Source organism: Acomys minous (assembly GCF_964271855.1).
Source record: "Acomys minous genome assembly, chromosome: 13".
NCBI lineage: Eukaryota > Metazoa > Chordata > Mammalia > Rodentia > Muridae > Acomys > Acomys minous.
The window spans coordinates 103,591,282-103,607,495 of NC_140495.1; the positions used below are offsets into that span (position 1 = coordinate 103,591,282).

Consider the following 16,214-nt stretch of genomic DNA (forward strand, 5'->3'; position numbering starts at 1 on the left):
GGGGACTTAGGGACTTGAGCTCTTCTGGACAGACCAAACTATACACAGGGCAACAGAGAAATGTGGGTGGACTTCCCAGGTGCCCCATTAACGCCAGTCAACTTTGGCTAATATCTGTCACTTCTTCAAGCTCCAGACATGGGGACAGTTTGGGATCAGGTCTTTCTAGGGTGGAGGTTCTGTGGCTCACACCCCCGAGCTGCTGGGGACTCCTTGCCTTACATAAGGCTGTGTCCCAAGGACACCCCTGACCTAGGACCTTCCTGCAGTACCTGCACCCCATCGGAGCTTCGGCCTGTTGACCAGAAGGGTATTCCAGAACCTTCCATGTCATCCTGAAGGGAACATAAAAGGGATGGTTAGTCTCCAATCCTTGCTAAGAAGGAGCCTTCTGTGAGGCCAAGAAAGTGAAGCCGGGGAAAAGTCAAGTAGATGATTGACGGAGCTTGGGGTGTGAGTGATAATCGAACCCTGAGGGGTAGGCATCCTGCTTGGCCACAGGGCTCTGGTCTGCATGTGTGCAAGAAAAATTGTACCTGGGTACATAAGCAGGGCTTCAGCAGCTTAAGGGTGGAGGGGCTGGGGACAGCAGCCACAGACATGGACACCTGGGCGTAAGCGCTGTGCTTTGAGTACGCTGAGGCCAGGCCAGCACTGGGCCAATCCATCCAGGTACTCAGAGCTCAGAAAGTGGTAGCCCAGAGACAGGGACAGAAGAAACCCACATGGTGACAAGAGCTGGGCTCTGTCTAGAGAGTTCTGTTCAGGCTGTGAGCCGCCTGGAAGGAAGGCAGCTGTGGGGTGTAGCCCAAGTTTTATGGAGATCACAGTGATCCAGACTCACAAATCCAGCAGCAAATCCTGGTCCTGGTGGCCCTGGTGGCCCTGGCGGTCCTGGGGGTCCAGCTGGTCCAGGGGGTCCAGCCACACCAATCTCTCCAGGCACACCGACAGGCCCAAGGTCTCCTTTGCTCCCCTGCATAGACAGAAGGACTAGGGTCACCGTTGGTGGCCCTGGGGTTTCAGCAAAGCTACAAGCAAGCCCAGTGAAAATGCACTTCCTTATGATGAGATTCAAAAATCTGAAAACTCATTTTTTTTTAAAAGAAAAATCACATTCCACAAAGGCATACGGACAATTCTTCAACCTAAAACGACAGGGTCAGGTGAGATTTGCAGGTACACAACAAGCCTGACACTGTGGCTTTGGCTACAACTCAATATTCACAACGCAGGCTGTAACACCATGGCCTGTCACCCTGGGTCCTGGGCTCCCTGACAGTAGGGACAGGGATTGCAAGAAGCAGGTAAAGTAAGGAAAAAGGACTAGCCACCGGAAGGTACAGGGAGAGAAAGCCTCGGGGTGGGTGTGCATGGGACCCTGTAGTCACAAAGTGGCTGGGTGACATAGATACGGGTGTTACTATGACTTCGTGAGTCTGAAGAATGTAGAAGCAAGCACGTGTGGGTAGGAGTTGGCTAGGACTCTGAGGGACCAGATCAAAGGAGCAGACTGAGGCAGGAGCTTGGAGGGGCGAGGAGGCAGGAACAAGGAGCAGACTGAAGCAGGGAGGCCCTGGCTCAGAAGGTTCTGCTCCAAGGGAGGGCAGCCCTGAAGCCGGACCTAATGGGCCAGCATGCCCTAGGGACACTGCTGGTACCAATTCACCTCTATGAAGTGAAAAACCAAGACAACCACTGTTCTCTCCTCGGCGAGAGGCACACGTGACAGTATGAGAAAAGCCCTGAGCCCAGCTCAAACATAGACAAGCCTTGCCTGACACAAACCGTCCTATAAAAGGTCTAGCTGGCTTCAAAGATAGCCTGGGCTACATGAGATGCTGCCTCTACTAGCGAGCTCCTTTGTGCAGGATGAGGACATAGGCATCCCTGTGGGTGTGGGATCTCCAGCTGTAAACAGAGCTACCCAGTTCCCGGTGTGTTACCTAGGAGAGCTGACAGCTCTTTAATCTCCCTCTTTAACTTCAGTAAAACACTTATTTATCCTTGAAGACTGTGTGTGTGTGTGTGTGTGTGTGTGTGTGTGTGTGTGTGTAGATGCAAGTGCATGTACAGACTGGAACACACGAGTGTAGATCCCAGCATCTGTGCAGATACACACGTGTATGGTACAGAGAAACATGTGTGTGCACATTTACATACTCGGCCCAATCAGCCCGTCTCTTTTTTCATCTCTTTCTGACATGTTCATCTACCCTCCGTTGCCCGTGTTGTTCTCTTCTCTCTCCCTACTGGATTTTTCTATCAGCCCCAACTCTTCCTCTGAGTGCCAGCCAGGATGCCCATCAGAACACAGGAGGGCCAGCATGACATTTCCCTGGACAGCAATGGATGAGGATGCTGGGAGTGCCACTGGGAACTGGGCTGAATTGGGCAGGTCTGTTCCTGAGGTTATCTGACTGAGGTACCCTAGGAGTTCCCAGGGAGCCTTCCCAGATACCTGCCCAGTGGGAGCTAGCTCATTTCCAAACCTGACACCTTTGGTTCCTGCATTAGCATGATAGCATGACAGAACTGAGTGGAAGCACACACACACACACACACACACACACACACACACACACACACACACACGCACCCCAGTCACCACCAAAGACTACATTAGCTGACTGGGGTGCCCCCTGCATCCTCCTGGGGTACGTTTACTAAGCAGGTAGCCAGCCCCAGCTCTACCAGAATGAAAGTTGGCTTTATACCTTGGGTCCTGGGTTGCCCGCAACACCCTATGAGGAAAAAGGACAGGATTACAACAAACTCAGACATGTGTGTAGCAATCAGAGAAAAAAGCAAACCAATGGCCCCATTTATGCTGATTCTAGTGGTTTCTGGGCCTCTTCCTGCCCCCTCCCTTGTCTGTTAGGGATGGAACCCCTGGGGAGCTCAGTAGGGAGGGGAGCCAAGAAAGCCCAAGGCCAAAATGTTATCCCCAGGAATGCCTCTCAGAACCTACTGAGCAGAAAGCCCTTTAGGCTTAGCTGAAAAGAGAGACAAGCTTTGGGCATATAGTTCATTTAAAAGAGTGTTCTCGGCCAGGCATGGTGGCGCATGCCTTTAATCCCAGCAGGAGCAGGCAGATCACTGTGAGTTCAAGGACAGCCTGGTCTACAAAATGAGTCCAGGACTGCCAAGGCTACACAGAGAAACCCTGTCTTGAAAAACAAAACAAAACAAAAAAACCGTGTTCTCAATCTGTGGGTTGCAACCCCTTTGAAGGTCAAGTGACTCTTTCACAGGGGTTGCCTAAGACCATCGGAAAATATAGATAAGTTTGGTTGGAGGTCACCACAACATGAAGAGCTGTAATAAAGGGTTGCAGCATTTGGAAGGTTGAGAACCACTGATTTAAAAGGACCTTCTGGGCATGGGGGTGGGTCATCCTCATCCCATTGCCAGGAAGAGCTGGGAGCGGCTCTCCATGTAGCCTCCCTCAGCAGCGTGAGACCACAGGAGAGCATGGTTGGCAGAGGCTGGCTCGCCGCTGCAGACGTCTACCAATCTAACCAAACCGAGACCTGAAATAACTCTTTCCAATCAAATGAAGCGCTGACTCCTAAGCCTACCTCTGCTCTAGAGCCAGGCATGGTGGCGCGCGCCTTTAATCCCAGCACTGGAGAGGCAGGGGCAGGCGGATCGCTGTGAGTTAAGTCCAGCCTGGTCTACAAAGTGAGTCCAGGACAGCCAAGGCTACACAGAGAAACCTTGTCTCGAAAAACCAAAAAAAGAAAAACAAAACAAAACAAAAACCACCTATAGAGACTCTGACTTGAGCCTGAGCCCCATTGGCTCCAGCACTAATAATCTCCCGAAATTGAGGATGCAGACTGTGTCCATGGCCTCACCCTGTGGCACGCACCCTCCACAGACCCCCCAAGCGTGTGCAGGACCCACCACCCTCCACTGACTTTAGGTGTCTGCCGAGTGACATCCAACCACAGGGGCTGACTTACCATACTGCCTTTCTGGCCAGCCACTCCTGGTGGGCCCTCTTTGCCTGGAGGACCTGGAGGTCCCTGGAGGACAGAAGTACAAACAGATGGGCTGGACAGGATCCATGGTGAGCAGGGAAGCTGGCAGCCAGGCGTCCTACGAGCCAGGACATAAACTGCTGCCCCCCCCACCCCCCCACCCCCCACAAGGTACATGCACAGCCCAGAAGGCACCACCTTAGTAGGGAGATTATGTGTGTGGGCTCTTCCTTCTGAGCTACTGATTATGCTGGTGAAACTACGGTGTGTGTGTGTGTGTGTGTGTGTGTGTGTGTGTGTGTGTGTGTTGGGGAAGGGGCGGGGGAACACTCATGTATTTACCGGTCCAGAGTGGTTCAGTTGTGTGCCACAGAGTCAGCTAGTGGGTCAGCACCCCCAGAACCATAGGGTAGCTTACCCCTACCACCCTCATCCTGAGAGTGACCCAAAAGAGAAATCACCTCCACCTTGAATGGAGAGCATAGCAGAGGAGGCCTGAGGTAGATCCAGCAAGATACCTCACATGATGCCCCCTCTGCCCCCCCCCACCCCTCCTAGTCAAAAGATTGCTCTAGGTCAGGGGAGACAACAGAACTTACCTGGGGACCAGGAAAACCAGGGGGCCCTTCCTTCCCAGGCACACCAGGAAGGCCTGCAGGTCCTGGAGCATAAGAGCTGTTGACTCCAAAGCGCCCTGGCTCACCAGGCAGTCCAGGGACACCAGGGGGTCCCGGGGGGCCAGGGAAACCTCGCGGGCCCTGGACACGAGAGATATGGTCCATCATAGAATACATGGCCCTGCGGGGCGATCATCACATCCCCAGCTGGGCTTGCCCCACCCCCAAGGGTCCTCACTGATGTCTCGGATACCACGTTCTACACGTGCCCGGTGACAGTGGGGTGCAGCCACTTACTCTGAGGCTCTCCAGGTCTCCACTGAAGCCGGATCCCTCCATGTCGATGAAGGTCTGAGGGGAGGGGGAGAGAAGCCATCACAGGACATAGACTCAGTGTCCTGAGTACCAGGCAGCACCAGCCAGATGTCCCCTAACCACCCAAAGATGTCTGAGATGGCAGGTGGGACACCATTCTTTGCCCCGCGGCCTGGCTGTCACCCTAAACAAGTAGCAGAATCCTATTCTCTTAGACCAACAGTATCAGGAGCTGTTCCTGGGGTTGAATACTGGGACCTGGTGTGGGGAAGGCCAAGGACGGAACTTACCAGCTTGTCCTGTCTGTAGGAGGGTCCTGGTGGCCCTGGAGGTCCTGGAGGTCCTCGAGGCCCAACACCAGGATCTCCCTGGGATATAAGACAGATCGGTCACACTGAGGTCACGTGGCCTCCACTTTTAGTCAGGAGCTGAGATGGGAAAGGGGCCATATCCTGGGCTGCACACACTTACCTTCTCACCCTTGGGGCCCACATCACCTGGGGTCCCTGGAAAGCCTTGAGGTCCAGTGTCACCCTGGAAGACAGGGGTACAGGGGCTAAACAGAGAGAACTTCTCTCCCTTCACACAATGACTCTTGAGCCCCCAAATGCTCCTCATTTCAGGGCAGGGGGCAGATGGGAGCCAAGCCGCCCAGGGGTCCAGGGAGGGCTAATAAAGCCAGAAGGAGCCATGCCAACAAGAGGACCCCAAAGAAAAAGCCAGGATTTAAGAGGGACACCGCTGGCTATGGAGAATAGTGACTGAGTCTTATCACGATGCCTGGCGATGGCATGTATCCTCTTCAGAGATGACCACTGTGGGGACCACAGATATCCTTGGCAGCATAGTTGGTAAGCCCAGTGTGTGTGTGTGTGTGTGTGTGTGTGTGTCACACGAATATCTGTGAACTTGATAGACACATTGGGCTCAGGAAAAAAAACCCTCCAGTTATGCCAGAGCTCAGGTTGTGTGCATTCTGAGCAAAGCTCTCTGTCATGAACAAGGCAGCATGAAGGACCCCATCTCCTCAACGCTGCAGCCCCTCTCTTGCTCTGACTCCCCTGACTCCGCTAAGGATCTGCAAACACTTTGTGGTTTGGTGGTCACATGAGCATCAAAATGGACACCCTTTAGCCGCCCGTAGTTAGATAGAAAGGACACCCCACGTGACCCTGCCTTTCTGCACCGGCATCTCCTGGAAACCATCCATCAGCCTGTGGATCCTATGTTAACACGGGATAGTGTCTGGTGCGGAGAAAGAGCAAACTTACCGGTCTCCCATCTTCACCAGGGTCACCCTGTAACGTGCAAGAGAAGCCACCATTAATGGAAGCAGCCCCGCTGCTGCTACCCAAGACCGGACACAGAGACACACAGCTCTGAAAGCCCTTTTGGTCTAAGAAGCTAAGAATCTGGAAAACTGTCTGCGGCTGACAGTGTGACAGTTCAACACTGCACTTAAAATTTAGACTTACTATGTTTGAGAAACTAAAAAAACAAACAAAAAAAATGCCTCTGCTATGTAAGCCCCTAGCCACCAGTCTCCGCCCCCCACCCCCGCCTCCCCCCCCACCCCCGCCACAGGCATGGAAGAGTCTTTTGAGATAGGGTATCTTTGTGTAGGCCTGGAACTAGGCCTGTAGACCAGGCTGGCCTCGAACTCACAGAGATCTGCTTGCCTCTGCCTCCCAAGTGCTAGGATTAAAGGCGTGCGCCACCATCGCCTGGATGAAGACTATTTTTAAATTGATCTTATAAAACTTACTGTTCTAGTAAGATAATAGGTCCTAAGACTAACTGTTGTTTCTGCTTTTGTACAAAGCTTAGACTTGCTTACTCTGCCCAAGGACTAGGACGACTGCAAGGCATGTATGTTAAAATAAGACCCTGCCTGCACGTACACAGAATACATATAATCTTATGGGTTTTCACTTTATACATCTTGGACTGTTAATGTCTCTTAGGAGGGCTTTCCATTGAAGTCCCAGTGTCATAAGCATTTATGACAAGAGTATTTAATAAAACCTCCTCTTATTAAAATGTATTTATTCACGGTCATGGTGAAGCTCTGAGCTACCCCAGACCCACAATAGACAGCATTTGTGTAGCAGAGCTTAGGCTCAGGGCTGCCTGGCCTCCACGCTCCTGTGCACATCAGAAGGCCGGTCGGAGTCCCAGGATCCAAGGGTGTCGCTGCTCTGACCCCAACCAACTCTCCCACTAGCCCCAGTCAGAGACCTCGGCTCCAGCCCAGATCACAATGGAAGGCTAGTACTACTCACCGGTTCGCCATCCCTTCCTGGTGTGCCATCCTTCCCTGGTGGCCCCTGAGGTCCTGGGGGTCCTTGTGCTCCGGGGACAGGTTGCGCATTGGGGCTCTGTACTACTGGGCCTGCAGGACCTTGGGGCCCAACGGGGCCAGGTAGGCCCCGAGCACCTGGCTCTCCCTTTTGTCCTTTCAGACCTCCCTAGGGACAAAGAGGATACAGGGCTGCTGCAACCTGCATGCAAAGTCACCTCGCAGCGCGGCTGCATCTTCTGGACACTGCATCTCAGGGAGGACTCCAAGGGGATATGGGAAAAGGATTCATGCCAAGGAGACGTGCAGGGGAGGTAGGCAGAGGCGTGGCACGCAAGTCACAGGGCAGCAGAGAAGTGTGGGCCTGGGGGCTTCGGTAAAGTCACGGTGAGAGGCGTGGAAGGCATTGAGGGTTCTGGGATGGCCTGGGTCAAAGTCATGGAGTGATGACCTCACCTTCATCAAGCCACCTCCATGGCTCTGGACACTCTCATCCAATGCACCACGTGAACCTGTGGCGGGAGGGGCCTCAGCTGGGAAGAGGGAGAGAGGACACTGTGAAGCTTCCAGCAGTCTCGGGCTCTCAGTTTTACTGCCCAGGTTTTATTTTTCTACCCAACAAGAGCCAGGGCAACAAAAGCTATGGGAATGGTCACTTGCCTTTCCACCCACCAAAAGCCCTGAGGGCAGGAGCCATGGCAACAGTGAAGGGGAATGGGAGTGGCCACCTTGCACTGGCAACAGGAGGGGGAAAAAAAAAGTCAACAGAGGCACACAGCCATTTAAAGCAACCCCAGGGATAACGGAAACCACCAAGATGATCCCTGGGCTTGTTTTAGCCTCCTTCGTAACCACATTTTCCTCTTCCAATACTGAAATTTTAAAAACAGAAAACTGGGCTGGAGAGATGGCTCAGAGGATAAGGGCCCAGGCTGCTCCTCCAGAGGTCCTGAGTTCAGTTCCCAGCAACCACATGGTGGCTCACAACCATTTATAATGAGATCTGGTGCCCTCTTCTGGCCTGCAGGTGTATGTGCATCCAGAGCAGTGTATATATAAGAAAGATAGAAAACCACTGAAAATTTTGAGAGATGAATCCTAGAGGCTCACCTAGACCCCAGTGTCCATATTATGTCTCTCACACATAAAGGCATGTACACACACACACACACACACACACACACACACACACACACACACACACACACACACACAGGCATACACAGACATACAGTGGTGAATTTACACATACACAGGTGGTGAATTCACATACATAGGCATACACACAGTGGTGAATTCACACAGACATACACACAGTGGTGAATTCAGACACACACACACAATCATACACACACAGTGGTAAATTCATACACACATAGGCATACACACAGTGATAAATACACACACACACACACACACACACACACACACATTTGTGGCACTTGTCATGACCTCTGTCCTGAATGCTGCAGTGTTTCCCAAGTGCTAGGTTGTCCTTCACAAGTCAGCCACATACAGGGAACACAGCACTGATTAGAGGAGTGGTGACAACCCTCAGCTCTCCCCTGGCTCCTCCTCCGGGAACAGTAACATGAAGACACCGACTCAGGACCTGACTCAGGACCTACCGGTGTGCTGGTTTCATGTCTCTCATAAGTGTTCAAGCCACAAGTGCTGCCAGAGCCAAAGTTCGGCCCAGTGGGCCCATTGCCTGATTCTGGACAGCCTTTGAACTAGAAATGGTTTTTATAGATGTGTACAAACAAGAAATATTTAAAGACTTCAAAGGTCAGAGACAGAAAACGTCACAGAGACGTGCGTGACCACCAGTTGTCACTCTTCTGTCATCACCTTGGGTATCAGCTATGGCTCAGGGGCGTATCTTCCTTGGAGCTAGATAATAGGTCCTTCCTGAGTGTCCTGGGTACCATCCATCCCCTTGTGATTAATAAGAGGCTTATGGGGCGACACCTGGTGGTGACTCCTAGCAACATCTCACTAGCAGCAGTTTGAAATTTATCATGCCAATGGCACATCTCTTGGAGACCAATTGAGGGCTCTGCTTCTTGAGCACTGTTTAGAGGCATCTAGTGCCCCTTGGCTGGGGCACAGAGGCCCCATCTGAGGCTAGAATTGATGCTCACACAGCTATTCCTGGCCGAGCTCAGTACATTACCTGGCAGGATTGAGGATCTGCAGCCACAAATGAGATTGGGCAAAGCTATGAGCCGCACAAACAGCTTGCTCGGGCCCCTTACTCAATCTTCGGGTTCTGGGGGAGGCCTCTCCTAGCCTGTGAGGATGAGATCGCTCTCTGGGGGAGTGTGCTGCTGAGGGTCTTTGCCCACACCTTATCATGGGCTCATCTGCTTAGTGAGGAATAAGCCTGGTCCCTGCTCAGGCTAACCAGGCAGACCCTATCCACCATAGCCAAACTGCTCCAACTGCAGGAGCCAACCGCCGTGTCTGACCACAAGAGGGCAGCATGGGCTCTCCCTGCAGCAGCAAGGCTCTCCTAGAAACATGAAAGTACTGCCTTGGGGAGTATTTAAAACTACACAAACAAGACCTAAACAAAGGCAATGGATGGGTCTCAAGAGTCCTTACCAAGAGGACAAGGCCACCAAACCCATCCCCGTCAAAACTCCAGCAGGATTTTTCCTTCTTCTCTGTGGATGTGTGGATGGAAACAACCACAGTCCACGATTTGGGTGAACACGCTACCCGCGCTGTGACTGCAAGGCAAGGGGCACATGGGGGGGCTGATCTACCTGGTAAAGGTGAAGCTAAGCCAGGCAGGGAGATCCATGGCTCAGAGAGAAGGCCAAAGATGGACAGCTCAGCTCAAAGAAACAGATGAGCATTGCACAGGATGGTGGGCGTGAGGACCCACAGCGTGGAATAGAACCCGGAAATAGACTTGCCTGTGGAAGGCTCACTTTCCGCATCTCAGAGTCAGCTCAGCGGCGAGAGGGGTCTTTTTAACAGTAAGAGAGCAAGTGGAGAAACAGACGGTTTGTTGTGTTTTTACAGAATTAAAATAGGTCTTTGGAGCACCTTGGGCAGAATCTTAGACAACACCAGAAGTAAGACCATTGAATTTCAGCAAGAATTACAAAGTTCTGCTTCTCTAAAGATGCTGTTAAGAAGGTGAAGCTAGACACTGTGGCTTACACCTGTAATCCTAGCACTTGAGAGGCTGAGACAGGAGGGGCCACAGGTTCAAGACCAGCTTGACAAACACACACCATCACACACACATACACACACACATACACTCCGTGGAAATATCTCTATGCATACAAATATAGATATATCTATCAGTAGATAGATACACAAATATATATCTATATGTGGATAAATAGATATAGATGGATAGATATATATGGATGGATAGATAGATAGATAGATAGATAGATAGATAGATAGATAGAAAGAAAGAAATAGATACACCCGTATCCCCAGAGGGTAGAGTAGGAGGGCATTAGAAAATCAAGAGAGAGAATATGAGGACAGTGACTGTGATTAAATTAAGACTACATAGAGACCTCTCAAAATTCAACAGTAAGAAGCCATACAGATCATTAAAGTCCGGCGTGAGATCTAGACACACACTGAGACGTAAGCACAGGAAAAGATGCTTGCTCACTTCCATGGTAACGCAAATGAGAACACGAGGCAGGCCACTTCACATGGATGACACAGCGATGTCTAAAGACCGTCCTCACTGAGGTGAGGTACAGGGACTCCCATGCACTGGGATGGGTGGTAAACAGACAAAGCACCTGCACAACGGCTGGGAGGGCAGATGGGACAGAAGCCCCAGAATAGCTTTCTCTGAAGCCACCTCTACCAGGACCCATTGCACATGCCCATCGCTAGGTCAATGGGCAAATACATGTGGTCTGTCCACATGGCGGTTGATCATATAACTGACTAGCTATAATATAGATGCTTATTATAAAAGGGACACAGTGCCTAGAAAACCAGATGATATTTACTGTGCACACCCCACATGTGTAGTTCTGGGAAAAGACAACTCTGTGGTGACAGTAGCCATAGCAGTATGGGTGGGGATGGTCTGGCCAGGGGAACGTGGTAGAGTAGGGGTCATGTTTTCTTGTCTTCTCTGGGATCCCAGGACACAAGAAAGATGGGAGGCAAAGCAGCTCCCACCTCAACGCCCTTGGGGCCACACAGCGCAGGTGGGAGGTAAGCCCCCACTGAGGAGCCAGGAAGTGGGTACTTGCCAGCCTAGTATGACCTGCAACCACAGCTAGTAACCAATGGAAATCTAGGCTGTGCGTCTCATAGCTCGGAGTATTTGAGTCCTGTCAGCATCAGGGGGAGGCACAGCCTGTTCTCCTCAGAGCCTATGGAAACCACTGCACTTCAATCCCACAGAGCTGTGAGGTAGAAGGAGGTATTCATGCCGTTCTGGTACCAGGTCTGTAACACAGTAATACCCAGAATATCCCAAGACACACAGTCCACATTTGTCATGTCTCTGACATTCCCAGCCTTGTCTACTGAGGACCAGAAGCCCTGGGCATGTCGTCTAGACAGTGGCTTCCATGGGAGACATGACCAACCCTATATGCTGACCCATGACACAGCCTGGGCTAAGGACATATTTTCCTCTACATTGTTCCTCCCTTGAATCAGTTCAAACTCTCCTAGCAAACTTGATGGCCCTGGACCAGGAGATGGCATCTCTGGAAAGGTTCCTACACATGACAAGATATACAGAGGAAGAACTTGATGGGAGGACAAGAGCCATGTCACGGCTGCCTGGTTCAGAATTCTCCTGGGACCCAGCCAGGAGCCTGCCCAAACAGGACCTTCTTAGAAGGCGGAAGAACTGCAGATGGGGACAGCTCTGGCTCTGAAACACCCCTCATCCAGTACACCAACACACCAACACACACACACACACACACACACACACACACACACACACACACATACACACACACACACACAGAGCACATCTAGGAAAGTTTTACCTCCTATAGAATCTACAGTGGTTCCTTCCTCCACTTCTTCTGTTCTGGAATCTTCCGTGGTGCTGCCTCCAGCCAAGGGTGGGGAAGTGACAGGGGGTGGCTGGGGGAGCCTAGGTGGTAGAGATGTACCCTGCAAGAAGAAAGTAGAAACCCCGGCTGTGTTATTCTGCCATGCATCTATCCCATGCATGTATGAGCTGGCAGTTCTGTCTGTCTCTGGGGTTTGCGGCTTACGACATGGAATGCTTTACAGACTTGTGAGGAAGATAAGAAAAACCATCATCACTCTGGTTGGAATGAATTTCTGCAGAGTTAGTCACTAAAGGTTTTCCTCAGCCTGGAGGTTGGGCGTCATATACCTCAGCCATCCTTAATTCCTAAAACGGTGACCCACATCAGCACGGCCTACATTCCTGGTGACTTTCTATCATTGGCTGTGTAGTCCAGGTGGATTGGCTCTGGGGAGCACCTTGGCTGAAGTGATACTGTGAGGGGCTCCCCGAGACACTCTCAATGCCATTGTTCACAGCATAGACCTGGGTGGGCACAAGACACCAGAGGTCCACGCCTTTAACCCCTCCAAGGGAAATGCCAACATGGATCTTAAGACTGGCTAGGCCCTTCAGGGAGCCCCTCACAGTTGCCTGTGACAACAGGGACAGGCCACTACTTGGAATGAACAGGTCAGCTAGTTGTAAGCAACCTGTGGTCAGCAGACAAGGCTGATCCAGTGTGGCATGGCACTCCCAGGCATATCTGTACTTCTGTCATCTGTCATGCCCAGGGTACCCTGTGTAAAGGCAGCAGTTTGCAAATCCAACCCACATACGCAGGAGGAGAGCCGATGGCCATCAAGGGACAGAGAGGCTATTTATTGGAACTGGGAACATCAGTCAGGCCACCACCTCACTGGACTGAGTCCAGGAACTTTGTTGAGCAAAAGAATGCATCTGAGGTGGCTACGTCCCTGTCTCTAAGACCCGCCTGTCCCCTTGCCAGTGCACATATCAAGGAGACGCCAACACCTCTTCTAGGAATGGTGGCGGGGGGCCGCTCCGTACCCTTGACCAACTTAGCATCGTGCAATCTTCTTGGCCCTGATCCCCAAGGTCCATCTTAAACACAGGCTCTGTATTCTAGATGCTGAGGGTACAGAAGGACCCAGGAGGTTCACTCAATACATCCTTCTCATATCCAGAGTCCCGCAGGGTCCAGGACCCTGGACCGGAAAAAGCACCCACTGTGGCTATCCGGAAACTTCTTTACAATGCCACTTGTTTTGTTCTCATGTTAGGCACAAACCAGTTATGGACCCACACTCGCCAGCAGCATCAAGAAGATGCTGGGTCACCTCTAATGGGAAAGTTCTCTTTAAAGGAGAACTTCCTGCTCAGGGAGCCAGAGGGGAATACAAGGCCAGCCTCAGACTGATCCCTCCTGGGCATGTACCTACATGACAGAGGGACTTCTGGGATGTCATACACACCCGTATATGCAGTGCACAGACAATGCGTGCCCTTCCCCTGCCTGAATTGGGGGACGGGACGGCCTCACCACATATAGTGACTCACCTCTTCCCTGTGTGGCTTGTTGCTTTCCTCAAAGCCACTCCCAAAGTCTCCAGATGCCTGCAAGGTGTGAGAGAAGTAAGGAAGAGGTCAGGACCAGAGGTCCAACAGCAGGGCATCAATCGGACAGCAAACAAGACACCTGCTGGGTCCAAAACAGTCAGACTCGAAGCTCAGGCCAGCCAGAAGGTTGCAGATCAGGCCTGCACATTCCTGTCCCGTGACATGGCTGTTCTGTCCTAGGACGCCATCCTTGGGGGACAGCTTAGGCAGGTGCCCTAAGCAACCCCAGTCCAGGCTGACCTTGAAGAAGCATATGTGGAGTGTTAAGTGCTTCCCAATCATGTCCCTGGCTGTCACCTGCGTCGACTGGCTACTTCATGTTCATGCTTCCCTGCAGCCTCTGGGAGCTCTGGGGAGGCCGGGGGTGGGGGGGCGGGGCAGCCTGTCCTCCTATCAAGGTGTGTAAGTTAACAGAAACCCAGAGTTGAAATTCCCACCTGGGCCCATAGAACCCACAGTGACACCTCAATGTCGAGGTGGCCCAGGTGGGACGGGCACACAGACAGCCAGCATGGGCAGCACATGTGCGTGCTCAGCGGGTGGCACACTCAGGAGTGCACACTGCCTATCCGCTAGAGACTGATGCTTGGTACTACATGGAAGCCATCCATGTTCTGACTTCTCTCCTGGAAAAAGTAACAGCTCGATGGGGTAAAATATGAAAACACACGTATAAGGCAGAATACTCCACCGCTCACAGCCACACACAGCCAGACTCTGCTCGGACTAGTGATGGGGATGTCGTGATGAGCTATCTCCATTGGAACAACCCCCACCCCCACCCCGACCTCTGGTAACAGGTGCATTGTTTCCTTGACTGTCATGATATTATGTACATGCACACACAGACATCTGAGACACACAGGGACACAGCACATACAGATCATACTATATGCACCCCGCACATACAGAAGACACATAACATACAGAAGACAAGCACACCACCAACACACAGAGAGACACGCAAGCCACACGGCACACGTACCACACATACAAAAGAGACACTGCACACACAGAGAACACACAGCATATAGATAGCATCAGACAGAAAAAAAGAAAAAAAGACACACAGCACACAGACATCACATAGAAAAGAGACCTTACATACCATAAAATAGGCACACACAGACCATCAAGAGACACACACATCACACAACAGGCAAACATAACTACCCCCCCCCATACACACATAAACACATATCACACAAAACCAAGAACATATACACTTTCCACAGTGTGACCACTATGTCACACTACATCACTGTGGGTTGGTCTCTGACTTTCTGAAATGGAAAGTTGAGGCAGGGGAAAGTGTCTGAAGACATAGGACCCCGGCATCCCACTGGCATCTTTTGGCTTTTCCCAGTATACCACTTTAAGACCGTTGCTCACAGTGGGGAGACCCCCATCACTCACCCTGTCTTCATCGTCATCATCCTCATCCAGGCAGTGCACAGGGCTCACCCGGGGGGTTCTGCGTACCTTCAGCTCTGAGATCAACCCCTAGACAGAAGCAGAGGGTCACTAGTTTGAAAAATGAAAGGTCGCTCGATGGATCAGGTGTTTGACTCTTCCGCCATCAGCTGGTAGCGATGTTTGGAAGGTTGTGGAATCTTCCCTCCTGGCCGCCCCCCTCCCCCCAGGTTTTTCAAGACAGGGTTTCTCTGTGTAGCCTTGGGCTGTCCTAGACTCACTTGTAGACCAAGCTGGCCTCGAACTCATAGTGATCTGCCTGCCCTCTGCCTCCTGAGTGATGGGATGATAGGCGTGCGCCATCATGCCCGGCAGGTTGTGGAATCTTTAGGAGGCGGTGTCTCACAGAGGGAGTTGGGTTCCTGGGAGATTGCCTTGACATTTTACAGCCCCATCTTATTTCTTGCCCATCCTCTGCTTCCCTGACGGCAACACGACCAGCTGCCTCACGCCGCCTCCACCACTACGCTTTCCCTCACTGTCACAGACTGTCTCCCCTCAAACTGCGAGCCAACATAAGCACTTGCCTTCCTTTCTTATGTGGTTTCCAGTCAGATTATCCGGTCATAAAAATAGGAAGAGAAACTAAGTCGCTGGGGCCCTGAAGGCAGGTGCTCAGGCAAGCCTCTGACTCATGCTGGCTCCCAGCCTAGCCTGCCGTTACCAGGGAATTTCCCTTCAGTTAACAGGACTAAGACGCAGGCTCACAACTGGCTTTCAAGTGTGGCTGTTTCTGGGCCAAGCCGAGAGAGGCTGGGAGGATCAGAGATACCGGACAACAAATGTGTCCCCGCACCTCATGCTTCCTGTCTGGGTGGCTGTCTCTCCTGCAGGCTCCGGGGTGTCTGCCTGAGGGCGTCCTGGAAGCTTCCCAACAGGATATGCTG

General features: G+C 51.9%; 1 protein-coding gene across 6 annotated transcripts in view; it reads right to left on the reverse strand.

Moving 5' to 3' along the window:
• The window catches only part of COL18A1 (collagen type XVIII alpha 1 chain), a 110,898-nt gene that overhangs the window by 20,190 nt on the left and 74,494 nt on the right, over positions 1 to 16,214 (reverse strand). For 5 of the 6 annotated variants that reach the window (XM_084754296.1, XM_084754295.1, XM_084754291.1 and 2 more), the window contains 14 exons: positions 15,271 to 15,357; positions 13,795 to 13,851; positions 12,224 to 12,353; positions 7,674 to 7,750; positions 7,201 to 7,386; positions 6,190 to 6,216; positions 5,390 to 5,452; positions 5,209 to 5,286; positions 4,901 to 4,954; positions 4,586 to 4,744; positions 3,969 to 4,031; positions 2,718 to 2,744; positions 845 to 976; positions 273 to 335 (listed from right to left, as the gene is read on the reverse strand). In XM_084754296.1, coding sequence (XP_084610422.1) covers positions 273 to 335; positions 845 to 976; positions 2,718 to 2,744; positions 3,969 to 4,031; positions 4,586 to 4,744; positions 4,901 to 4,954; positions 5,209 to 5,286; positions 5,390 to 5,452; positions 6,190 to 6,216; positions 7,201 to 7,386; positions 7,674 to 7,750; positions 12,224 to 12,353; positions 13,795 to 13,851; positions 15,271 to 15,357 — 1,203 coding nt within the window. The remainder of the gene's footprint in view (positions 1 to 272; positions 336 to 844; positions 977 to 2,717; positions 2,745 to 3,968; positions 4,032 to 4,585; positions 4,745 to 4,900; positions 4,955 to 5,208; positions 5,287 to 5,389; positions 5,453 to 6,189; positions 6,217 to 7,200; positions 7,387 to 7,673; positions 7,751 to 12,223; positions 12,354 to 13,794; positions 13,852 to 15,270; positions 15,358 to 16,214) is intronic. The other variant, XM_084754292.1, reaches the window with a different exon arrangement.